The 26,347-nt window shown below is 38.5% G+C and overlaps 1 protein-coding gene and 1 pseudogene across 3 annotated transcripts; both read right to left on the bottom strand.

Annotated features, from left to right (window-relative positions):
• Positions 1 to 948: 948 nt before the first annotated feature.
• Positions 949 to 13,742, bottom strand: LOC110060559 (neural cell adhesion molecule L1-like protein; annotated as a pseudogene). The gene is made up of 5 exons (XR_016201576.1): positions 13,339 to 13,742; positions 9,275 to 9,583; positions 8,067 to 8,339; positions 6,823 to 7,056; positions 949 to 1,516 (listed from the first exon to the last, which is right to left on the bottom strand). The product of XR_016201576.1 is annotated as a neural cell adhesion molecule L1-like protein (transcript).
• Positions 13,743 to 15,195: 1,453 nt separating this feature from the next.
• LOC110060558 (neural cell adhesion molecule L1-like protein) lies at positions 15,196 to 25,195 on the bottom strand. Of its 2 annotated transcripts, XM_020767350.2 has the most exons (6): positions 24,805 to 25,195; positions 21,787 to 22,032; positions 21,077 to 21,385; positions 19,499 to 19,771; positions 17,982 to 18,215; positions 15,196 to 17,276 (listed from the first exon to the last, which is right to left on the bottom strand). In XM_020767350.2, exons 1-6 carry the CDS (start codon positions 25,061 to 25,063, stop codon positions 16,951 to 16,953), a joined length of 1,647 nt encoding a protein of 548 aa, XP_020623009.2. In that variant the 5' UTR covers positions 25,064 to 25,195; the 3' UTR covers positions 15,196 to 16,950. The 2 variants fall into 2 exon arrangements, with proteins under 2 accessions (XP_020623009.2, XP_089127878.1); XM_089271752.1 differs by lacking the exon at positions 21,787 to 22,032.
• Positions 25,196 to 26,347: the final 1,152 nt, after the last annotated feature.

Genomic DNA, 26,347 nt, shown 5'->3' with positions numbered 1-26,347 from the left:
AAAACAACATAGCTGATCGAGGAAATGGCAAAGAAGTGTACTTTATTGCTGGTGGATTTCACTGCACGGTTTTGCAGAAATATCAGTTTTCGTCGACCAGAAAACATGAAAACTTTTACAGAGTAACATGCCCTACTCTTGAAACGCAATGGATACAAAGTACTGAGTAATGTGATTTACTGCGTCTTAAAGCGTGGCTTCTCTAAGTCGTGAAAAATTGTGTGACTCACTTTTGCTAATCTGACCTTTTCAACTGCGCGGGCGTGTCCGAGATTTCTAGTTATGATCCTAAGTCAGGTCCCACATTTTAGAAAATAGCTTTTAACTATAGGTATGTTATGGTTCTTACATTCCGGTTCGAAAATTCATAACTCCGTCAAACTTTAACAGAACATAATTGTTTAACATTAAAAATATCGAAGAAAGGTGGCAATTTTGCATGTAAAACACTTAGATTGTTGAAATAAAACACTGTTTTTATGGCAGCGCGCGCCCGACATTTATAGCAAAATTTCAGTCTCCCAAGACAAATTAGCTAGTTTTGAGGTCGCCTTAAAAACCGTCTCGGAAAAAAAAAATGAAAAAAAAAAAAAAAAAAAAAAAATCGAAATGATCCAAATAAATGTGATATTTGTACATTGGATATAATGTCTGAATTTCGCTGAAAAAATGAGGCCAATCTGCGAAGGCTCGAAGTTTGCCTTATCCGATCTTACGCTGACAGCCTCTTAACCCTCGGACGTACAAGGAGGGAAGAGGGGTGGATACCACGACCCGATAAGGTTTTTCAAAGTTTTGAAAAGACGATTTACTCTAAGGGGCTGAAACTTTCATAAGCTCTTCCTTAATTCTCTACAGAAATTTTGGTATGTCATTTGCGTGTTCATCATGTTTGACATCAAAGTTCATTTAGGTCTGGCCAAAAATCAACTTTTTGAGACAATTCAGTTGTTTTTTTTTTTTTTTTAGTTTTCTTCGTCAAATTGCAGAAATTCATGGATTTGTACATTTTATAAGCATTATGGCTTGATTTTGTGTTAATTTCCGGTATTTGTTGACTTTTTCAGAAAATGGGAAAATCAAAGAGGGGGTGTCCATCCATTTCCTTTGTACCACGGTGTGGGTAGGAGTTAGCTGGTACGTCTGAGGGTTAATACATAAATGTTCACTAGATAAATGAAAATATTCCAAAACGTTGTTAAAACGATTCAACCGAGGTAAAACACCTCCACCTCATCAGGTGTGAAGTTGTGAGTCCCAGCCAGGATTGTTCTTTTGTCTTGAACTCCACTTGGAACAGAGTAGGAAACGCCAAAGTTTGCGTAAGACAAAGTATTACTGTTGGCATTGTTGGCAATGTACATGTCCCACCCCCAACCAAATGTTGGGCCTTGATTTGAGCCTCCGTAAATTGCTTTTGATGGATCTTTCACCATGCTCTTGAATACACGATCTTCTTTGTTTCGTAGTGAAAATAAGAACGCATTTGAAGTGTAACTAGCACCACCACTGGACCCTAAACGATAAGAAATATTAGTATAACTACCCAGGTGATTATAGAATTCATTGGTTGACAATGGCGTTGTATTCCGCTATAATTTTCAAATTGGCCGCGTCACGCTTTGTCGATATTTCTGAAAAAAACCAAAACAACAACAAAAAAAATATAATGAAAGAAAATGCTATCCCGTGAGAACCACCAAAGCTGCAACAAAGTTCGGGGTGACACTTTTCAAAGGTAAGATGTGAAAATTGTGCTAAATATAACAAAGAAATCTAATAAATACCCGTGAAAATGTCGCTTATGTCGAGTTGCATGAGTAAATCAAAACAACTGTTAAATTTCACAACAATTTATTTATTTACTCTATTTATCTAACAGAATGGCTTCAACAACAAACCGAGAGAGATCGTTAAAAAAAAAAACACTTGCCGTTTTGAACATGTGTTGTATTAAACCACGTGATTTGTGCGCGTAGTTGTTCATTGACGCGTGACAATGACAAATGAAATTTAACATTTTTCGGTCGATCCTTTGCTTAGGGATTTCTATTATTCCATAATCACCTGAGTAATTATACTAAAACAATTATTCGCCTCAGGCTCCTGAAAATTGGTAAATATTCATCAATATTCACTTCGCCTTTGGCAAATAAATGTCCTTTTGCGCTAGATGGGCGCATGCGTAACGCAGTCGAGACAGCAAACCGGTGGTACCGGCAAAATGGAATGTTGGCCAATGAAAGCAAACATCAGGCTTTGATCCTGGGAAAATCGGAACACACCTTCTCGTTTCCTACAAAGGACTCAATTGACATTTTAGGAATGAACATTGAGAACAATTTAAATTTTCCCAATTACATATCTCTTATTTGCAAAAATGTCAACAACCAGTTTAATGTAATGCTTAGGTTCAGAAACCTTATTCCAAAGACATTTTAGTGAAACTGTATAGGGCCTACATACTCCCTCATTTTGATTATTGCTCAACAGTTTGGCACTTTTGCAGTGCAAACAACAGGGACAAAATAGAAGCTCTTAACAAAAGGACTCTGAGATTCATTCTAAGCGATTTTGAATCGCCTTATAATGTGCTGCTAGACAGGGTAAACTGTCTCCAACTTCATGATCAACGCATCTGTAAATTCCTTACTATTTTGTACAAAAGTCTATTTTTCATTAGCTATCAGGTCTATATGAGAAACATGTTCTCGTTCCGTTCTACTTCACACAACATGCGTGGAAACTATATACTGGAAATGCCCAAACCTAAAACTACAACTTTTGGTCTCCACTCCTTTACTTATCTGGCAACAAAAGAATGGAATTCTCTACCCAATTTTATAAGGTTATGTAACTTCTCAGACTTCAAAAAGCACATCAGTAAAGCCAATTCATGAAACATGTAAATGACAATTTTATAATTAGTTAATATAAGTCAATTGTAAATATGTAAACAGCAATTTCTATTTTAATTTTTCGTTATCAAATATTTTGTTCTCGGAAATAGTAGCTTGTCAAGCTACTCTGAAATTCGAGCTTAAATAAAGTTTATGTATGTATGTGTGTATGTATGTGTGTATGTATGTATGTAAATAATAATAATAATAATTAAAACTAATATATTATAATTATAATAGCGAACTTCCCAGCATTCTTTGCACCTGAAAAAATACATGTCAGATAACTTTGTCAGTTTGAAGTCCGCGAGGGTACTACATTCCTTGCATACGGCGGCTGCGCCCGCAGTACGAAAGGCAGTCAAAACCGAGCTGTCCTACTGGAACGGCACGATGATAGTATTTTTCTTCACAGCTAACAAAAATAAAGACAATGCTATATTATAATGCTAAAGTTGCTTTGGCCATTTCTAATAGTAAACTTGAGAATTCTGGTTTCAACTTGACGAGGAACAGCATATTTTGTTCAGAATAACACAACTATTATCCTACCTGGCGACACTAGACGAACAACGAGCGAGATGCCGGAGGCAAGCGACCCATTTTTGGCGCCAAATGAGAAGCTTATGAACACTTCATATTTTTCTTTTTTACAAACTGATATGGCTTTTGGAATTGCAAAACCCTTTCCGTGAGTATTTTTAAAAGGTCATCTCCAGTGAGAAAAGTTGCCCGATTTCAATGCCTTTCATGTTAACAAACATTAACGTAAGAACAGTTAAGTTTTTTCCGCCTACTGAATCCTGATTGGTCGATTCAAATTTCTGGCGCGCCAGCCGTGTGCGAGGTTATAGGAAATCAATTAATGCCATGAAATATATTTTTTTCCGGAAACTTGGTGTGATGATGTAATCAGTCACGTGACCATATCTGAAATTTAAAGTGGAGTAATGTACAGCTCATGTAAAAGAAGCATCAGTCGGAACACAACTTGGTCAGCGATATATATAAGCTTACAGCGGAACATACCTAAATTCGACACTGTCTTACTTCACTCAAACTGGAGCAGCTTACGACGAAAATACTTAAGCAAAATTCCAACAGACGTAAACGCGTTGAGTTGTGGGGCAAAAACATGAAACATTTCGGGAATTTCGGACGCCATTTCCCCCGCGCGACATCCGCAAAAATCCTCCCAGCATGTACGCGCGTGTGCCGCAGGTGATGGCGCAATTTGTTCTAAAAATAGAATTATTGCCCCATATCATGGGGACAACCCCAATACTTGAAATGGCGCGCGCTTACGGTCTCCGTCCCCGATTATGGCTCCTGTTGTATAGTATCAGTGAGTCGGCAGTGCGTTTTGGGTCAACGTAAATAGGTTATGGTCCTTGTTTAGTTAACATTATGGAACAGCTGTAAAACAATTATGCAAAAATTATAATACATGATTTTGACATTTATTTTAGACAATCAACTTGAGAATGCCAGTACTGCCAAGAGTATTATGCCCAATTTCACTTAAGTGGGACATGGATATTGACAAAATCTTGTTTACTTTTAGCTATGTCAAACATTAACAATTTGATTTTAGATTGCTGGTAAATGGGAAATCTATAGAAAGAAAAGTATTTCCTTCAATATTATAAGAATCACTTCAGACAGTTTCGTTTCAATCTTGAGCCTCAAGGGAAGGGGATGTTTTTTATTTACAATTTGTATGTTTTTTTTTCCTATAACTGTGTCTATGGGGATGGGGAAGGAAAGTAACAAATTTTTATACAAGGAGGCTCTAACCCAAGGTCAAAACCCTATCCATCTTACATAGTGTTTGACAAGAAAGGCTTCTCTTTCATATAAATGCAGCTTCTAGCTTGAAATCCATTTCACATCGATTGTGGGCCCACTAGATCTTTTTTCTTGGACAAATAATCAATTAATTTTTAAAATCCTTGTCTTGCTAAGCCTTTAATCAACTATGGGGAGAAGCCCTAACTTGGTGCAATCAATAATAACGGTATTACATATTGCAGTGCTTGCAAGTAAAATAACAATAGTCTTTTCTCTTGTAAACAAAAATCACGGTATTTTATTCCTATATATCTTGGTAATTGTTTGTGTTAATCTCACTAGCAATGCAGTAATATTTTTTAATATTTTTGCAATGATTACAGAACATACTTATGTTGACAAATATCAAGCATTCTCTTCTCCATAATTATGTCAAGTTTTAACTTCAATACACCTTATTCCAAAATAGCGGCCAATTAATTATTCTTTTATCTGCATGTTAATTAGCCCTCTTTGCCTCATTTTCACTTCAAAATTCTTTTGTATATTGTACATGTTGACGAGGCAAAGAGGGCTACTTACCATGTAAACAAAAGAACAATAAACTGGCTGCCATTTTGGAATAAGGTTCTCTCATTTCCAGAAGTAACTGAAAAAAAACTCGACATCACCAAACAACATGCGTCAGGCTTATGTTGGCACAATTAGACAGCACATCTGTCTCACAAAAAGTACATGTACATCTGCACAGTCTCTTGGACTTAGTTTGTCCATCCATGATCACTAAAATATTTCGGAGTATATTTGCTCGATCGTACATGTAGGTTGACTTGCATACCATTTGTGAAGAAATTTTCACTCTGGTCGAACTGCATGGAATACAAAAGAAATGTAGTCTGAACGACAACAAATTTAAAAGATAAGGCAATTCGAATTTCTTACTTGTAATATTTTGAAATAAGCTTAAAAATTTTGAACTTCCGTCAAATACTAACACAGACAGAATTTCAATGGGTGTATAAAAAATAAAACAATAAAGAAGCAATGAAGCCAAAACTTACCAAGAACTTATAATTGGAATTAAGCTCACCTTGGACTCCACAAGGAGAGAAAGCGAGGGGAAACCATCGAATTCTCTTGCCAAGAAAAAAAAAAGCTACCAGCTTGCATGTAATTTCGCCCATATGCTAAGTTAACACGATCCCACTTTCCGGCTTTGTCTTCCCGCGGGTTTCTTCTATCAATTCTTTGACCTCGTTAACCGCGCTGTTGTCACCGATACATCACCACAGTCATAAATGTCTCCACCAGCTTTCTTCTACGTGTGAGCAAAGGCCGATAGGCAAAAAACTACATATTTACGAAAGGAAAACACGTGAAACCAAAATGGCCAACTTCAGTGCTCGACAAACTTGTACCCAGGCTCACCATTTTTCTGGCACAAATGTACGCCTTTCTGGTCTCCCATCGTCCAGGGTCAAAAACCTTCCTCAATACGACTGAACACTCTTGGACAAAAACAATACTTAGTAGGGAAGGTAGGAGAAAATTGTTCAATTCAAGTTTAATGAATAAATTAATCACAATCGAGTTAGTGAGTGCCATCCGACTGCCTCCTAAGCTCATGGATGTTACGTCATCCATGAGCAAAAGGTTTTTCCAGAAATGTTTACACAGGAGTTGTGAGTCCCGAAGACGCGGTACTCTATTTAAAATGCAATTTCCTGAAGTTGCACTACATAGCATCTTGGTGTACGACGATGTTTGACTATACTGTTTGTTTTTCACTCTTTGGGGCACGCCACATTCGAGCTTTGCATTGGGTGCAACGCAGAATCATGGAGCTGCCTAGTTTTTAGCTGTCTGATGGTCAGTCATACTATAAAAAAAAAAATATTGCTTTGAAAGCAAAGCAAATTCTCACGTTCGATAATACAACTCGGACCTAGACTGTCATCGGCCGTATCATACACTTATTAGTAAAACGCTTTAATTTGTTAAAAGACAGATCACATAGCCAGTGCCAATAAAATTTTTTGAACGTTATGGGTGCAGTTGTGCCCTGCTACTACGGTACAAGACTAACTTTTAAACAGATGAATCGAAATAGAATAAAAGCTACGTCATTTACCCCAAGGTATATCGGTGTATCCTCCAAACACGTATTGTCCCTTTTTGATGATGGTAACCGTGTCACGTTTCCCATCACACCTGCTGTGAAAGGTACTGCCAGCCCAGCCATGAGAGGAGGCGCGATAACACAGCTCCCACTGAGGGTTCAATCCAACAGCAGGCGCCAGGAACTGCTTGAGGTGACTTTGATAAAATGCGTTGCCACCTACTATAGCTGAGCTCTTCCACTAATCTGAAAATGGAACGGCTTGCTTTCAAGAAAATCTTGTACAGTGGACAAGTTAAGAGATGATTGTAATTTACATCTTAATCTTTTCCAGCAGGAGGTTAAATGAATTAATTTACACTGACTGCTTGCGATCATGAAAGCTTTCGAAAGCTGTTTTGACGTAAAGAAAGTTAAATTAAATTAACCAAGTATTTTATTGATGTTCAGGGTTTGGGTGTTTGGTTTATTAATAGGCCTTTGCTGACATAGATTTCTTAATAATTTACTGCAAATGTAGTCATCTAGGTTGGCCAGTAAAATACCGCAAAGGGTGCGTGACCTTAATTATTCACTACTAAAATTAATTCAGAAGGTGTGGCAATACCTAAAATCAACCATTCAGTTTGATTCATTGCCGGTCCAATGTTTTCCTAAGTACTGAACGTATCGCTGTCCCAAAGGATCCCGCAATTGCAAGACCACTCTTAAAGGTTTTATTTTAGTTTTAGACTTTTTTGAAAGAATTAACTTAAATCGTTAAGGACTTTTTTTTTTTCCTTTTTCTCAAAATTTGATTTCCTTCTTTTTCTTTTTTTTTTTTTGAAAATGTGAGACGTGATTACAAGCTGAGTCCATTCTCAATCACAATTAGCTGCTTTTTGTTTAAGATGTGTTTTTGATTGTTGTTTGTTTGATTGTTTATTTTCTGCATTCTGTGATCGTAAGAATATTTCAAACACTTTCAGTCCTGCTGTATTAAATTTATCATTACCCAGGCCTCGTCGAGACCGACCTAGTAGAATATCGGCCTTTGGTCTATTTTTTTTTTGCCATCTTACTTTTTGTTGATGTCCTGTTTTGTCATATTTTTGATTACTTATTTGTGCTTTTTTTTTTTAACTTAACAGCGAAGTACTATGTAAAATCCAAACACTGTATTAGTGTAAGTGATTTATATCAGTGTAAACAATCCAAGCATATTTGTGTGTATAAATAAAGCATGTGGGAAAAAAAAAAAAAGAAAAGATTTTTACCTTGTTTAACGTAATGTAAGGTTGTCAGTGCAGTAACAGATCCCAGCTTATTGGTCGCCTTACATTGATAAGGACCAACGTCTTGAGGCCTAAAGTTGGAGATATTCAGTGTACCATTGGTAACAGTGGTTCGTCCTTGTGGTAACGGCACAAGTCCTCTCGACCAAACAATTGTTGGTGGCGGAAAACCAAAGGCTTGACAGGCAATCGAGGCTACTGAATTTCCAATAACTTTTGTCAGTCTATCAGGTATCTTAGTAAACTCCGGAGAAACTTAATGAATGAAAAAAGAAAGAAACTAAGTTATTTAACCATGATGGCCCTACGATTCATTCTAATCCAATGCAGATATCTGATTTTGTTAGAACTGGTTATAACAGACTACACTGACCTAATGCAATGACATCAGTAATCATGTAGTTTATAATGAAGCACATTAAAAATTTTCAAAGCACTTTATAAAAACTTACTGAAGAAATATCATTGCGCGGTCATGTTAAGGCAAGACACCAGCAGACAGAAAACAAATAAAAAATGAGAAAACAAAGATATCTTCTTTTCAGTTGATTGACATGCTTTCTAGTTAGCAAGTTAGCATTTCCAAATGAGTTTATGGGGTTTTGACTTCATTTTGACGGGAGGAGGGCGAGGATGCCATCTCAACAAAAGGTTTTTCAAAGTCTTGAAAGGAAGATTTAATCTAAGATGCTGAAACTTTCAGTAGCTGTTCATTCATCCTTCGCGGAAATTTTGATATGTCAATAGTGTCTCCATGATTTTTGACGTTGCCACGGCAACTATAAAGGTCCATGCAGGTCTGGCAAAAAATCTGCTTTCTTGACATAATTCACATTTTTTTTTCAGTTCTCTTCATCAAATAGCAAAAAGTCTTTCTTTTTCTATATTTTATAAGCATTTTGGCTTGATTTTATAATGATTTCCGCTATTTTTGACGTTTCAAGAAAATAATGAAATCCAAGATGGCGGGTCTAAGATGGCCCAACAAATGACGTCATAACAAACATAAATGGCATCATCTTGTAGAGTAAGCACAGAGCTATCTACTAAAAAAATGTATTACGTTGCTTCTTAACAGAACGAAATCCAAGATGAGGGCTCCATCTAACCCCTCCCCCTCCCTGTACCACTGTGGGGGTTTGACTTTCCTTGTCCGTGCCACGGGTTAAATTCTATTTCAAGGAACGTACCTTCCACGAAAAGTTTCACCACCTTCTTAGCTTGTCCCAAGACATTTGTAGCCGTGCAAACATAACTCCCCGAGTCATTGTATCCTGCAATCTTGATCTGTAGCTTATCATTTTGACCGTCCGTATTCACAAGTACTGTTCCACTTGTTTTACTCCAGGACACGCTAGGCTTTGGATTACCATCAGCTGAGCAGTAAAACGTGGCGGTCTGGTTCTGAGTTACAGTGAGTGACGTAGGAGATACATTGACCTCTGGAACAGATATGGACTCTCCTGGATCACCTCTAGGTCCCGGACGTCCAGCTGCTCCTGACGGTGTTGTATTGAAAAAGAAAAGAAATTAAACAATATTTGAACTCTGCATTTGTTCAGAGTCCCGGACATCTTCACCAACAGAGCTTATATGGGGTAACTCCGGGGAATAATTATGTTACCTGCGACATATTTTGTCCGTATAAGTGGGCTCTCGTGCACTCAACTTTCCTCGCTGGAATCGAATTGGTCTAATTGCATTCAAATTTGTGAATCACAGAGTGGGTTTTCAATTAAGTGTCGTTAAACCAAAACCAAACCAATAATTTACCAATTAGACTATTTCGCCAATCTCAAAACGTAGATAAACCAAAAGTAAAACTAAGGTAATTGCCTGATTATTATTTTAGACACTCAACGGAAAACCGCTCTAACAATGAACTAATTCGGAAGCCATGTTTACATGGCTATACCCTGACTAAGTAACCGATATTCATCAAACAATTATTTTTATCATTAACCGTATAGAGGTAACCAGGTCCCGACTGAAATTAATCTTGACGCTCGTTATTTACAAGATAGCCTAGTGATTACTGTCAAACTAAGAAAATCGTCAACACCAGAAATATTTATGGAATGCTATTGTGTAGCGAGGTAAAAGTCAATTAGGCATGAGAAATCACTAAACTGCCAACAGCAAGGGTAATTATTTTCTGGTTTTGAGGTTTGCTGACGTGTTCTGAACTTCATTAATATTGGTCAGTATACAATTGACCTGTCAGAACCAAATCAAAGTGTTGAAGATTTTCTCCGTTTCCCCGTTAAACATGTTTTCCGAGTAATTTTCTATAATATAAACAATTAGATTATGACTTCGAGGTTTCTATTCAACAATTACATTGGATTATGTGCTCGAGATTTCTGTTTAAACAATAGATTGTTTCTAGTTGCCCGGCGGAAATTTGATGTTCTTAAAACAAATATTTCCATGAGAAGCGACGCTTCGAGGGCAAATATGCTTATTTTAAGAACATCGAATTTCCAAGAAGCAATTATCAGAGCGATAGTTCCGAGATAAAAACACGCTATTGTCTTTATAGGTTCACACTAAATTATATTCCGCGCATCCGTTCAAAAATCATATTGAATTATACTCAACAGTTTTAGATGAAACACGTGAAAGCCAAATGTGAAATTTGAAACAGAAAACAGACAAAACCCTCTTAATAAATTTAAATTATTTATTTTCTATAAGCCTGCTTGTTTACAGAAGAATTTTCACAGACGAGCACTATCCATCCGGATATTTTCCTCGGAAGGGTACTATGGGCTGATAGGTTTTCTCGGCGGATAAACACTATCGCGTCACGTGATCAGTTTAAGTGAATAAGAATCGGAGAAAATTTAGTGGTGAACTATAATGCGTGATAGTTAAAGAGGGTGCAACCAAAGTCAACTGCACTCTAATTAATGACTACACTGCCACTACACACAACTGGATGAGAGTGTGTATAGCTCAGGCAATTCGATTGCAGCGCTTAAGTTAGCATTAGAGTAGAATTCTACTAGTATAAATTAGTGATGCTATGCAATGCTTACAAAAACAAAAACAACAAAATCATTCTATTAAAATTTGCGTAGAAACTGATCAAAACGCTTATCAAAATGTCTAGAAACTGACGAGATCTCAGTTAGAGCAGGGCATCAATGACCAGGTAACACGTGACTTAATCTTGAGTACCTTTTTGGCCCTTGATTCCAGTATTTCCTTTTGGTCCTCGTTCACCACGAGATCCTTCGATTCCCTTCGGTCCGGGGGGACCTGCCACGCACACTTTGCCAGGAGAGAGACAGTAAGAATCCACTGATTCCTTCATAATGGCGACTACATAATTCTTGATTCCGTCACTAAGTCCTTGAAGGGCATCAGGATACTGGCTGTGAGTCTTTATGCTGCGACGTGAAATTTGACCGTTGGAATGCATGTCTGTAGAAACAATATCATTTGATTGTTTCTGTCATTCGCGTGATTTATAGCTTCTTATGCGCATCAGCTTGCCAACTCTATTCAAACATCGATATACACCAACGCCTTTTTTTATTGTTTCTTATTCTTTCAATTGAACATCAATTTTCATCGGTGCTTGACATTCGTCGGGAAAAAGAAACAATAACAATAACCGATTGAGAACCGTCTGTTGGCGTTCACTGGTCACGCCGGCTTTATTAACGTTGGTACTCTGATCAAGGCGTGAGTAAATTCGGACCATTGGTGGATGCAATCTACAACAGTCATTCAGGCAACGTCTGAATATACATTGGATTTGCATCGTATCGATCTTCTAATTCGAGATAAAATCTATGTACTGTATAGAACGATAAAAAAGTGAGTTGCTTTCCCAGTTGTTCTTGTTTCAATTTAGGTCGATGTAGTTTATACGAAACAGGATGCGCAGGTCACTAGTCAATGGCATGTCTCCATTTCAGGCTCAAATGATCATACACAAGTTCAGTTGATTGCTTCAAATCCTAGCTTTTGCTGTTTTTAATCACTAGTGATTTCCAATCTTTCAATGTTGATATTTAAAACGTGCTAAGAAAAACATATTAAAATACCACAGAAATATGACCTCTGACTCGGTAAATAGAAATTATTTGATCACTGCATGGACTAACTTTGTGTTCGGTGGGTCTTTCCAAGAAACAGATTTGCATTACAATCCAGATGTGCCAAAAAAAAGTAGTCACCCCATCTCCTTTTATAATCCGCTCGTTTACTGCACAGGCAATACCTTGGCTTCAGCGGTGAACATCACCTGGACTGGCTATTAGTAAGCAAAGCATTACCTCTGTATGCAACTCTTTCGTTGAGAGATGCAACCATTTGGAGGGGGAGATTGAGGGTTCTGAACACCGCAATACCGCAAGAAGTTCGGAAAATACCGCAAAGAAAAAAATTAAAATTAAAATTAAAAAATCGCTAAATACCGCAAGACTGCAATATATATCGAGTGGAAACGTAATGTCATACCCAAACCACTACTCTGAAAATAACAATGAGCGAATTTGTTAATGAAGTTTAAGTTTGGTAATTTTTGATTTAGACAAAATAAACAAAGTAAGTTACATCCATTGGCTACTAATTGGCAAAAAATAACTGACCCTTTTCCGAATGGAAAGTGGAAAAGGCTCGGAAAACGTTGGAGAACTTGGAGGATAATTTGTAATACCGTCAAGAATGCTAAAAAACCGCATCCCGTAGGTTCGGAGAATACCAAAATACTACAATTCAAAGTTAAAATTACCGAGATACCGCGAGAAAAATTATACAATACCGCATTACGCAAACCCCAATATCCCCCTCCATTTGCGGCCTACTCGCTACTCAGTCGCTGTAGTCTGTGCTGAAGGTTTTAAATCAACCAAAAGAGAGACCCTTTAGAATTGATTTGTCATGAACATTCGTATGTAAGCATCGTATCAAACCCATTGGAACCATGAAAAACATGCAAAGCTTTGCAACAATGCATGAATGTTTTGTCCATATAATGGCGGAGTATAGAATCTGCGGGATGTTACTCGCCAACATTTTGTGTCAATTCTTTTATCACCAATCATAAACAATGATAATGTAAAAAGACCACAGCAAACATCCCCAACGCTTTACGACGGCTGCTCGAGATAAGAAAACCCGGGAACATAAAACTTAGACGATCAAGGCTGTAAATGGCTTTCAAGAGCAAACATGACCTTCGCGTTGATAGCGTCCCTTAGAATAACAAGAGAATGACAACAACAATACTTTAACTTACCACTGATGATATCAAAGTTCTCTTTCACCCGAGCTTGATGAGAAGCTTTTTCTTCTCTCAGATCTTCTTTGATTTGTTGAATTTCCAGCGTGAATTTTGAATCCATCATTTTCGAGTCATGGATCACTTTCTCCATTCTCACAAACAGCGCGATCGTCAACAGAATGGCAGCAAGGGACAAAATGGAGGACGCCTTGTGAAGATTGTCGCCACGTTTCGGTGGGGACATTAATTTGCTCTCTTTTACACAGACATCCATCGCTTGTTGATGCTTTGTTTGCGATGGTAGATGCGAAACAGTAAGCTCAGCAAGTTATACGTAGCTCAAGTCGTAGACAAATAGTGAATCTGGGCGACTTGGGATTACATTACTGGAAACTATCCAGCTGGGGCTGGAAAATGAACAATTTGCCAACCAAAACAATTAGGTCAAATAGCAGATGTCATGTACTCACTTCAATCGCCTTCTCCATTTCCGTAGAAAGTGGCGGAGGGTCACACATCTGAGTAATCAAATTACTTATAAAGACATTTTCTCCTCCTTTCTCCTGTGTTCGTCCTTTGATCATCTACAGCTTTCAAGTAGCTCTCAGTTTTGTTGTGCGTTTCGTGTAGGTTGTTAACCCTTTAATTTTCCTAATTTATCGTTAATTTTTAATTTATATCAACCTCGTCCCCAGGGCTTTCTCTACTTGTCAAAATGGTGGGACGGGAGAATACCCTTGGCAATGCTGAGGTAACACCCTTGCTGATTGGCCCATTCATACGAACAGGCTGATTGGTTTAAATGCATCCGAAAGAAATATGGCGGACGTGGCGATTGTTTATAGGAATAAGAAAGGGTTATAGGAGGTTATATTGCAGTTCAGCTCAAGCGATGTTGAATCAGACTGCCGTTAACGATTCGAAAGGTGAATCATTTCCGTTAAATTTTAATTTTCAAGATGTAACCCAATACCATATAGGTAGAAATAAGCCCCAAAAATATAAATAACGAGCATTAATTAAGGCTTTTATTGAAGGACGAGGTTGCAATTTATATACACTGCAATGCAAATTAACGCATGCACGTTCGTATTTGTACCAGTCATATAATAAATGCGAGTGTAAGAAAGCTCGAACAATAAAGGATATGATTTTAAACTTCTTTCAAACTGCATTCGTTAACGACTTGCATTCATAAAATATCCCAATCGAACACTGAATTATAGCTCCCGCTGACTTTGGTTGGCTCTTCTTCAAAAGTTTACGTTGTAGTTAATCTTTGTTTTCATTTTCCTTTGTTCACCATGATTTATTTCTCTTAACACCGTTGGCTTGTTTTGGTTTGTTTCAATCTCGTTCCCAGAACCTACGTGTCTTTTGGTATTCCCGAGCTCCGTGTCTTGGCGCCGACCAAAAGACACGTGGGCTCTGGGAACGAGATTAGGTTTGTGTTCAAAGGGAACTTGTTATTTAAGCTAAAAGGATTACAATATAAAATTACATTTATAATGACCATGCACGCGCTTTGATTGGTCAAAAACCCATGTTTTATCAGAGTATAAGACAAAAAAAGCGTGTTTCATTGTTTTTTGCCACATTACCTCTATATCATAAAGCAAATGAAGAAGCCTAAGCCGTGTGTTACACCGTGATAAAACACTCCGGACATTTGAGAACCCTCGAGAAAATGTACATTTCCCTTGTGTTCTCAAATGCCTGTCGTGTTTTATCACAGTGTAATACAGTACTTACGCTTCTTTATTTATTAAATAAAAGGGACTTTGAAAAGAACCCCTCAGAGGTACCAAGTTCCTGCTTTGTGGGGGTGGCTTGTAATTTCTTTTTTACCCCTAAGCACTAAGAGGAAGTCAATTTCCAAAACAACACATTTACTGACACTTAAAAATTTTAATACTGATAAAGACGATTTCTTCGAACACCTTTCCCTTGTAAAGTTGATAGCCTGTGTTACATAGAGCCGCGGCTGTGACACAAAGATGATTGTCAAATATTTCCTGTCATATTTTTTTCGGCTCAACTAAAAGGTACCGAGGAAGGTTCCACTGTGGACTTTTTGAGTATTTTGAGGCTCAACACCCTCCTAAGAAGTACCAAACCTGCTTTTTTTATTCCAAAAAGGCACGATGAGCACCCCCGTCCTGGGATTACTCCGGTGTGAACCTAAAGTATTTAGTTGGGTTGACTCTGGGTTCGTTTGGATTTATGAGTTCCTTGAAGTTAAGGCAGAAATAAGATACTAATAAAAGTAAGAGTCTCCGAAAAAAAAAAAAAGAAAAAAGGAACGAAGCTCCGTGTTCAAAATGTTTTTTCGTCCACACTAAATCGCAAAGCCGGCGTTTTCAAATTCCGCCGGTATGTAGAGCGTCTTCGAAAAGCTCCTTTTTCGTGACGGTTTAGGGTAGACGGCAGGCCTAGCCGTAGAGATAAAGTTGAGTTTCCGAATTTCTCCAGCGTAGAGTTGACGGGGCCCAAGCTTGATTTACATTGTTTCTGTCAGGGTCTTTCACGCAGAGCAATATGTTAAATTAAAAGTTCCTTTAGAGAAAACCCGAGAGTATTTGTTCAATGGTCATGAATCATACCAGGAACAATCAAGTCACGAACAAGGTATTTCTCTCCAGATATTTTGATTTTTACATAAGCAACGCCTTGGTGTAAACTTTATGAAAAACTATTTAAAAAAGAAAAAAACAAAAACAATACACTTATTATTTCCGTGAGCTGTTCATAACAGCGTGACGGACGACGGTACGCATAGGCATTTTCTATTTAACAATTAGATTTCTGTCGTGTGATAGTTGACGAGGGCGCAGCCCGAGTCAACTATTACGCATAGAAATCGAGAGCGAATAATCTAACTCTCTCGATCACAGAAAAGATAGTGAGTAGCGTAGCCAATCAGAGAACGGCATTCGTGATAGAACACTGCTTTCAACCAGTATGAACCTTTGTCTGTTTTCTCAACAGCCTCCTGGATGATATATCCTGTTTTAACAAGTACTTCCTCGAGTTTGGTACCATTGTTTAAATATTTTGAGGTAAAAGAGATAGAACAAGACGTCAAAATGGTGAAAGCAAATAAATATCAACTAAAAAGAAAAAAAATTGCTAAAGCGATTCAAAATTGTACTAGAATGACATTTTAAATTCTCCAAAATTAAATTACGAAAAAACCGATTCTCGAACTGTTCCTACATCCATCCTTGTAATGCTACATTTTGTTCTCAAAATACTTGTTGTGTTCTTACTCTATAGAATCTTCTGTCCAATTTATTTGACATTTGGTTAAGTAATATTGAAATTGGGAAAGAGATTTTCGATAATCGCTGACCTAGTATTGGACTCTTTCCTTTTAACTCTGAAATTCGTGATCTGTCATTTGCCATGCGTTGCTGCAAATTATTGAAACCTGACTACTTAACAAACGAACCAGCACGAGTCTGCTAATTAACAATCAGACACGTGTTACATCCACCATTCAGCAATAGCCAGAGTATGGTGGAAAAGTTTATAGACTAACTGAGAGAAACATAAAGCGAATGAAAAAGAACAACGAGCCTTCTGAAACACATTTCTGAAAGAACTGATCACTGAGACGGAATAGCTTCAGCCAAGATAAAACACCTCCACTTCATCAGGTGTGACGTTGTAAGTCCCAGCCAGGATTCTTATCTTGTCTTTTACACCACTTGGAACAGAATAAGAGGAGCCAAAATTTGTGTAAGAAGCAGAGTTACCATTTGCATTGCTAGAAATGGAGATGTCATGCCCTCCACCAAATGTTGGACCATAACTTGAGCGTCTGTAAATTGCATTTGATGGGCTCGTCACCATGCTCTTAAATGGAGCCAGACCTTCTTTGTTGCAGAGCGAAAATATGAACGCATTGGAAGTGGAAGCAAAAGCACCATAATTATAAAAACCAATCGGATCTGAAGAGAAGGGAAGACAAGTAAAAACAATAATAAGATATTAAGCGGCTTTAGGTACAACTCGGCCAATATTTTTTAACAAAAGAAAAAAACGTGAGAAATGCTTAACTAAAAGATTCGACCAAGATTTTTGCTAGCAACATGGAACAAATTTGTGCTCTCTACGTTGACTTCACCTGTTCCTCATGACACATGTCATTCAGTTGAAATTAAACGGGTAATAACACGAGAAGGACTTCGGAATGCGAAAGCCCACGAGACACTAAATCAACAGAAAGTAAAAATAATGGTCTTCAAATAAACGATTATACTAGTGCCCTGACGCTACGGACAGCAGACCGCACACTTCAGACCGCAGATCTGGACTAAAACGGATCAAACTCTGTTATTCCAAAGAGCAAACAACGGATCCCTTATTTCTTTTGACTCGTCCCCATAATTCTCTTATGGACTAACCCTCTGTATTCAATCCACTCTTATTAAACTGTTAAGGACACATGTACCACGACTCGTACCTAGAGTCCCATCGACATTATCATAACATAATGGTAAAACGCTTTAATTTATGAAACGATTACATTACGTAGTCGCGTAGCTGCCACTTCCAATAATTGTTTTCAACGTTATGGGAGTATTTGTCTCTACTACTGAGGTTCAAGACTCAGTTTTAAAGTAGTGAAATAGAACACAGGCAACGTCATTTACCCCAAGGTATATCAGTGTATCCTCCAAACACGTACTGTCCCTTTTTGATGATGGTAACCGTGTCACGTTTCCCATCACACCTGTTGTGAAAGGTACTGGCAGCCCAGCCGTGTGTGGAGGCGCGGTAGCACAGCACCCATTGAGGGTTCAATCCAACAGCAGGCGCCAGGAACTGGTTGAGGTGACTTTGATAAAATGCATTGCCGGATATAATAGCTGAGCTCTTCCACAAATCTGAAAATGGAACGGCTTGCATTCAAGAAAATATTGTACAGTGAACATAATTGAAATTTACATCTTAGTCTTTGCCACCAAGAGGTTAATGGAATTAATTTACACTAATTGTTTGCGCTGAAAGCTGTCGAAAGATGTTCTAACATAAAGAAAGTTCAATCAAATTAACCTAATATTTTATTGAGGTTCAGGATTTTGGTTTTTGGTTTATTAATAGAGCTTTGCTGACATGGGTTTCCTAATAATTTACTGCAAATGTAGCCATCTAGGTTGGCGAGTAAACTACCTCCCAAAGGGTTCGTGACCTTGATTATCCACTACTAAAATTAATTCAGAAGGTGTGACAATACCTAAAATCAACCATTCAGTTTGATTCATTGCCGGTCCAATGTTTTCCTAAGTACTAAACGTATCGCTGTCCCAAATGATCCCGCAAGACCACTCTTAAAGGTTTTATTTTAGTTTTACGACTTTTTTTTGAAAGAATTAACTTACTCGTAAAGGACTTTTTACCTTTTTTTTTAAAAAAGTTGTTTTCCTTCTTTTTTTTTTTTCAAAATGTGAGACGTGATTACAGGCTGAGTCCATTCTCAGTCACAATTAGCTGCTTTCTGTTTAAGATGTGTTTTTGATTGTTGTTTGTTTATTTTTTGCATTCTGTGATCGTAAGAATATTTTAAACACTTCCAGTCCTGCTGTATTAAATTTCTCATTACCTAGGCCTCGTCGAGACCAAGCTAGTAGAATATCGACCTTTGGTCTATTTTTTGGCGGACCGAGCCCAGTAATCAAGACCTCGGAGTGACATTCTGCCGGCACTGTGGCCTAGCTCTTGGTAAACAAGAAGTACATGTATGTACTCTACGTGTCTTTAAAAAGGAAGAGGAAATTAACGTTGAAGAAACAAGTTGCGCTCGGAATGTCTACATTACGTTAAAAGAAAAGAAGACCTTGAAAACGAAGTTCCAACAGACGACTCGCTTTAAGAATTGCCTGAAGTTAATGTTACTGTTTTATGGACATTGTTGTATAAGATACTCATTCATCCATAATTGATTCTTATAAAAAGCTTTTTGTTTAATTTATTTTGTCATCTTACTTTTTGTTTATGTCCTGTTTTGCTATATATTTAAATACTTATTTGTGCTTTTTTTCACTTAACAGAGAAGTACTATGTAAAATTCAAATACTGTATTAGTGTAAGTGATTTATATCAGCGTAAACAACCCAAGCATATTTGTGTGTATAAATAAAGCTTATGGGAAAAAAAAATTGATTTTTACCTTGCTTAACGTAATGTAAGGTTGTCAGTGCAGTAACAGATCCCGTCCTATTGGTCGCCTTACACTGATAAGGACCAACGTCTTGAGGGCTAAAGTTGGAGATATTCAGTGTACCATTGGTAACAGTGGTTCGTCCTTGTGGTAACGGCACAAGTCCTCTCGACCAAACAATTGTTGGTGGCGGAAAACCAAAGGCTCGGCAGGAAATCGAGGCTACTGAACTTTCAACAACTTTTGTAAGTCTATCAGGGGTCTTGGTAAACTCTGGAGGAACTTAATGAATGAAAAAAGAAAAAAAACTAAGCTATTTAACCATCATGGCCCTACGATTCATTCCAATCCAGTGCAGATATCTGATTATGTTAGAATTGGTTATAACAGACTTTATTATATGGCTAGCTCCGTGAGCGGGCAAGATGAATCAAATCCTGCGCTGTGATTGGCTACCCGAGCGGGCAAGATGGAGCTATCTTGCCCGCTCGGGACTACCCGCCGAGTCCCGCAAAAAAAAATTTCCCCAAAAACCATATAATAAATCTTTTATTGACCAAGCTTGTTCGGTCAAGATGGCTGGATATTGGCTTCGTTCTTTTTTTGCGAGTTTATGCACCGAGACGGAGTCGAGGTCCATAAACACGCAAAAAAAGAACTTGGCCAATATCCAGCCATCTTGACCTCACACTTGGTCAATAACCCATACACACTGGCCTAATGCAATGACATCAGTAATCATGTAGTTTATGATGCAGCAAATAAATTTTCAGAGCACTTTATTAAAACTCACTGAACAAATATCATTGCACGGGTATGTTAAGACAAGACACCAGCAAACTAAAACGAAAAAAAAAATGAGAAATCAAAGATATCTTCTTTTCAGTTGACTGGCATGCTTTATAGTTTAATGGACTTTTGACTTTATTTTGACGGGGCTCAAGTCTGCTTCCTAAAGTTTGTAATCACTTTTTATAACTATTAGGGAGAAGGACTGCTGAGTTTAAATTAACCCTTGTACATGCAAGGAGAGGGAAGGGGGGAGGGCGAGGGCGAGATGCATGCCATCTCAACAAAAGGTTTTTTCAAAGTCTTGAAAAGATTTGTTCTAAAATGTTGAAACTTTCAGTAGCCGTTCATTCATCCTTCGCGGAAATTTTTATACGCTAATAGTGTCTCCATGCAGGTTTGGCGAAAAATCTGCTTTTTTAGCATAATTCTACATTTTTTTTTTTCCAGTTCTCTTCATCAAATAGCAGAAAGTTTTTTTTTCCCCCCTATATTTTATAAGCATTTTGGCTTGATTTTATGATAATTTCCGCTATTTTTGACGTTTCAAGAAAATATTGAAATCCAAGATGGCGGATCTAAGATGGCCCAACAAATGACATCATAACAAACATAAATGGCACATCCTGTAGAGTAAGCACAGAGCTATCTACTCAATAAATGTATTACTTTGCTCCTTAACAGAACAAAATCCAAGATGGGGGCTCCATCTAACCCCTCCTCTCCCTCTCTGTACCACTGTGGGAGTTTGACTTTCCTTCTGCGTCCTAGGGTTAAATTCTATTTCAAGAAACATACCTTCCACGAAAAGTTTCACCACCTTTTTAGCTTGTCCCAGGACATTTGTAGCCGTGCAAACATAACTCCCCGAGTCATTGTAATTAGCACTCTTGATTTGTACCTTATTGCCTTGACCTTCCGTATTCACCAGTCCTGTTCCACTTGTTTTACTCCAGGATACCTCAGGCTTGGGATTACCATTAGCCGAGCAGTAAAACGTGGCGGTCTGGTTCTGAGTTACAGTGAGTAAGGCAGGAAATACAATCACTTCTGGAGCAGATATCGAATCTCCTGGGTCACCTTTAGGCCCTGGATGCCCAGTTGCTCCTGTGTTGTATTGAAAAGAGAAAAGAAAATAAACAATATTTGAATTCGACATTTGCCCCAGGGGGCAACCCTCTTACCTGGGATATTTCTTGTCTGTAAAATATACCCTCGTACACTCAACTGTCATGCTTGAATGTAATTGTCAAATTGCATTCAAATGTCGCCATGCAATTATTCAGCCACCGCGCACACTATTGGGTGATAGTATATAATAGCTCAGCCAATCCGAGTGCAACATTTTCATTAGCATAAGAGTAGAATTCTACTAACATAAGTTAGTGATGGTACGCAAAGCCTAACGTCAAAAAAGCAAAAACATTCTATCCAAATTTGACAATTGAACGCTCAGAAACTGAAATAAATCTCCGTTACGGCAGAGCACGAGACTAGATCTTAAATACCTTTTTGGCCCTTGATCCCAGTACTTCCTTTTGGTCCTCTTTCGCCGCGACTTCCTTCGATTCCCTTCGGTCCGGGGGGACCTGCCACGCACACTTTGCCAGGGGAGACACAGTGAGACTCCACAGATTCCTTAATAATGGAGGCTACGTACTTCTTGATTCCATCACCAATTTCTTGAAGGGCATCAGGATACTGGCTGTTGGTCTTTAAGCTTCGACGCGAAATTTGACCGTTGGAATCCATGTCTAAAAAAAATGTCATTTCATTTCTAAGGGTGGCGAATGGTCCTTCAAAAATTCTGGGTCTCGCAAAATTTTACTCGAATTTCCCGGGTCTCACAGTCTCGTTTTTTTAGCGGTTATGTGCGTCTCGCAGTCTCAATTTTTATACGAAGCTCTCTCGGAGTCTCGACTTTTTGCAGGGTTACTGGTTTCGAAGTTTCGATTCGTTTGTTTGTTTTAAGAAATGACGTCTTCTCGTAACTTGATATTGAATTTCAATAAAGCAACTTTCAAATTTTCGAGAAAAGTTAATCCTAACTTCTGCCAAATTGTCTGAATTCCACAAAAAGCTACAAAACTTACTGCAACGTCATTTTGGCGCCAAAAAACAGTTATTTTGTTCTAGGATATCCTAACGTAGTGTGTTATAGTCGAATTTCCAGTTCCAGCTTGTTCGCAAAGGCTGGCTAAAAGGCTAAAAGGGGAATTAAGAAGCCACACACAACCCAAGATAGCTCATGATGAAACCCACGAAGTCAAAGAACTTATCTGTTGTCCTCTGTGGAGCTGTGTAAAGGCACAAGTATTTACGACAAAAGGCTTTTTTGTAAGACTTCTGTACGAGCTCATTCTCGCTCATTCTTATAGCTCTCAACGAAATCTGGGGCTCGAATTTTAAGAGTCTGAGCCCCTCGCGCTCGCACTCAAAACACTTTGAAGTCTGGGTATCGCAATCTAAAAAGTCAATATGTCTCGGGCTCGCAAAGAAAAGCGGTGGCCTCGCCGTCTCGCAGAGTCTCGCATTTACCATTCACCACCCCTATTTCTCCGTCTGATTTCACGAGGAACTGGATGACACATACCTGACGTGACTTATCGATTCTTATTAGCATTAGCTTACCAACTCTTAATAGAAACATCAATATATTAACACATTTTGTAATCTTTCAATTGTCCATTAATGGTCATCGATGCCTGACACTGGTCGAAAAAAACAAAACAAAAGAAAAAAAGCAATGACAATAACCGATTGAGTTAGGTTGAGCGCACGACTTCCGAACCGTATGTTGGCGTCCACTAGTCACACCGGATCTATTAACGTTGGAATGCACTCAGTCAAATTAAGCTCACTGGTGGATAAAATCTACATCAGTCATCCAGGCAATGTCTGCATTAGATCAATCTCCAGATTCGAGAGCAAATCTATTTACTGCTTTTCTAGTTGTTCGTGATTTCAATACAGTTCTTTCTGTTTTATGAAACAGGATACGCAGGTCACTAGTCATTGGCATGTCTCCATTTCAGGCTCAAAAGATTATACACAATTTCCGTTGATTGCTTCAAATCCTTACTTTTTTTTTGACAATGTGTTTTGAATCATAGCCTGCGAACAAGCTCCCGGTTAGGTTTAGTGCGAGCTAGCTGAGTGTGGTTTTTGTGGTCTAGGACGAGCGGATTCTTTATTTCACGCTAAACGGCTCGCTTCGCTCTCCGAATATTTTGTCCGCCCTCGCTGGGAGCCTGTTCGCAGGCTAATTGAATCAGTAATCATTTCCAATCTTTCAATGCATGCCTATACCGCTGTGTTGTGTCGAAACTGAGATCCATCTAAAATAATGACCTCAGAGTTTAAGTGGAGATCAAGTCAGTGATTAGTGGGCCAATTTTGTGTTGGTCTGCGAAACAGATTTGTATTACAATCGATATGTGCTCAAAAAACTGAGTAGTTGCGTTAGTCCCTCTGCTGTTATAATCCTCTTTTTACTGTACAGGCACTACCCTGGCTTCAACGGTGAAGATCTTTTGGACTAGCTATAAGGAAGCAAAATATCACCTCTGTACACAGTATGCCCGCGGGGATACTCCCAGAAAAATTGGGTGGGGGTTTCCGGCCCGCAACCCTAAACCCTTATCCTAGTCTATTTATGGCCAAAATCTACGATTTTCCCTACCCAACTTATGATCAGATCAAAATTTGATGCCTTATTTATCACCTGACCCTTTCATCAGAACCCTGTTTCAAACCTGCCTTATAATTAGTTGTTTAGTTCAGACTGATGATGATGGGGGGGGGGGGGGGGGGGCTTTTGTTGATAGTCTTATCAATAATGAAAATTGAAAGTAGTTTCTTCTAAAAAACACACCTAATTCAAGACTTAAGTGCAAAAACCCCACCCTACTTATGACCAAAATGGCCAAAATCGATACCTTATTTATGAGCAACACGCCTGAAAAGCCATACCCTTTGAAACCGCCCATATAAGGTAGTAATCCCCCCCCCCCCCCCTCCCTGGAACACTGAGTATGCCATTCTTTCGGGGAGAGATGCAGCCATTTGCGGCCTAAACTTCGCCATTTGCTGTAATCTCTGCTGAATGTATTAACTTAAGGTATGGAAAGATCTTTTAGCATTTATTTGTCATGGATATTCGTATTTAAGTATCGTATATATCAGACTCATCGCAGCCATGAAAAACATCTGAAAACATGCAAAGCATGGCCACAATAGACGCTTTGTCCGTAAAGTGGTCGTGTAGATTCTGCGCCGGGTTTTTAAATTTTCGTTAAAATTTTGTTTCAATTCTTTTATCTCACCAATCGCCAACAGTAATAACTCAGTGAAAAACGCTGCATCACTCATCTCAACGTTTTACGGTGACGGGAGATGAGAATGATCCCATAAACTTGAAAAGACGAACACGGCTGTAGATGGACATCAAGAGCAAGCATATAACCTTCCCGATGTACCGTCTCTTAAAATAACAAGAGAATGACGACAACAAAACCTTCACTTACCACTGACAATATTAAAGTTCTCTTGCACACCCGATTGACGAGTATCTTTTTCTTCTTTCAGAGCATCTTTGATTTGCTGAATTTCAAGCGTGAATTTTGAATCTATCATTTTCGTATCAAGGACCACTTTCTCCATTCTCACGAACAGCGCGATCGTCAACAGAATCGCAGCAACGGACAAAACGGAGGACGCTTTGTGAAGATTGCCGCTACGTTTCGCTGTGGGCATTATTTTGCTCTCCTTTTCACAGACATCCATCGCTAGTTGACGCTTTGTTGCGCGGGTAGACTTGAAACAGTCAGTAATTGCGTAGCGCAAGTCGTAGACAAATAATAAATCTGGGCGACTTGGGATTACATTACTGTAAAACTATCAGGGGCCAGGAAAATGAGAAATTTGCCAATCAAAACAAATAGCTCAAATAGCACATGTCATTGCTCACTTCATTTTTTTTCCTTTTTTCTTTTCTTTTCTTTTTGATTTTTCCTGTACACGGTGACGAAGGGGTCACATTTTGGAGAAATCAAATTTAAATTACAGTTTGTCCTGCGTTCGTGTTTTAATCATCGGCTTAATTGCAGAATACCCCACCACTCGAAGTATTATTCCACGTAGCCGGTTACGCGGTACTCATTTCAATAGACAAATGAATTAAAAATGGCGCAGCAATGTTATGGGCTGGCTACGCGGTACGTGGGACGCCGTGATAAGGCCATCCCCCCCTTTTTTTTTTTCGTTTATTGTCGAATGCGTTATCTGATTTTGGGTCGGTGGGTCGGTAAAGGAAAAAAAAACAAAAATAAAATTGGTAAAGGAGTCTGGAGTTAGGAGGCCCGGTACCTCAGCATAATATCCACGGAGCCTGGAAACAACAAGGTGTGGTTACAAAGTCAACATCGCGGCAATGGAGGAAGGAAAAAGTCGACGTCGTTGTTAAAATCAAACGAGAACAGGGAAAGACTAAAAATCTGTAGGACAAAAAACTTCTTATGTTTCAGATTAAAGTGACAATTGTTTGAAATAATGAGTCATTGCCTTCATTGCCTTCTGTGTAACTTTTTTTTTTTGAAAGCGCGAAAATCTGGGTCGGTCGGACGACGCTAAAAAGAGAAAAAAAAGGGGGATGGCCAAACAAAGACAGAGTATTGTACATTCCTGGTTCTTTAAGCGCCAAAGCCTAAGTAATTCCATCTTGAATTTTAGTTGAATTTATCTTCCTCGCGTACCGCGTGCCGCGTGGCCAGCTACTTCAGATACCACGCCATCTTGAATTTTTTATTTCCGCGTACGGTACGCGGGATGCCTTGATAACAAAGACAGAGTATTGTGCATTCCTGGTTCTTTAAGCGTCAAAGCCTATAAAGTAATTCCACTTAAGATACCGCGCCATCTTGAATTTATTATTCCCGCGTAACGTGTAACGCGTCGCCAGCTATTTAAGATACACTGTCATCTTGAATTTATTTTCCCCACGTAGCCAGCTACTTAAGATACCACGCCATCTTGAATTTTTTATTTCCGCGTACCGCGTACTGCGTAGCC

The sequence above is a fragment of the Orbicella faveolata genome, unplaced genomic scaffold (assembly GCF_042242905.1).
Source record: "Orbicella faveolata isolate gen_17 unplaced genomic scaffold, um_ofav_v1 contig_34, whole genome shotgun sequence".
NCBI classification, from domain to species: domain Eukaryota; kingdom Metazoa; phylum Cnidaria; class Anthozoa; order Scleractinia; family Merulinidae; genus Orbicella; species Orbicella faveolata.
This window is presented reverse-complemented; position numbering and strand designations above follow the sequence as displayed.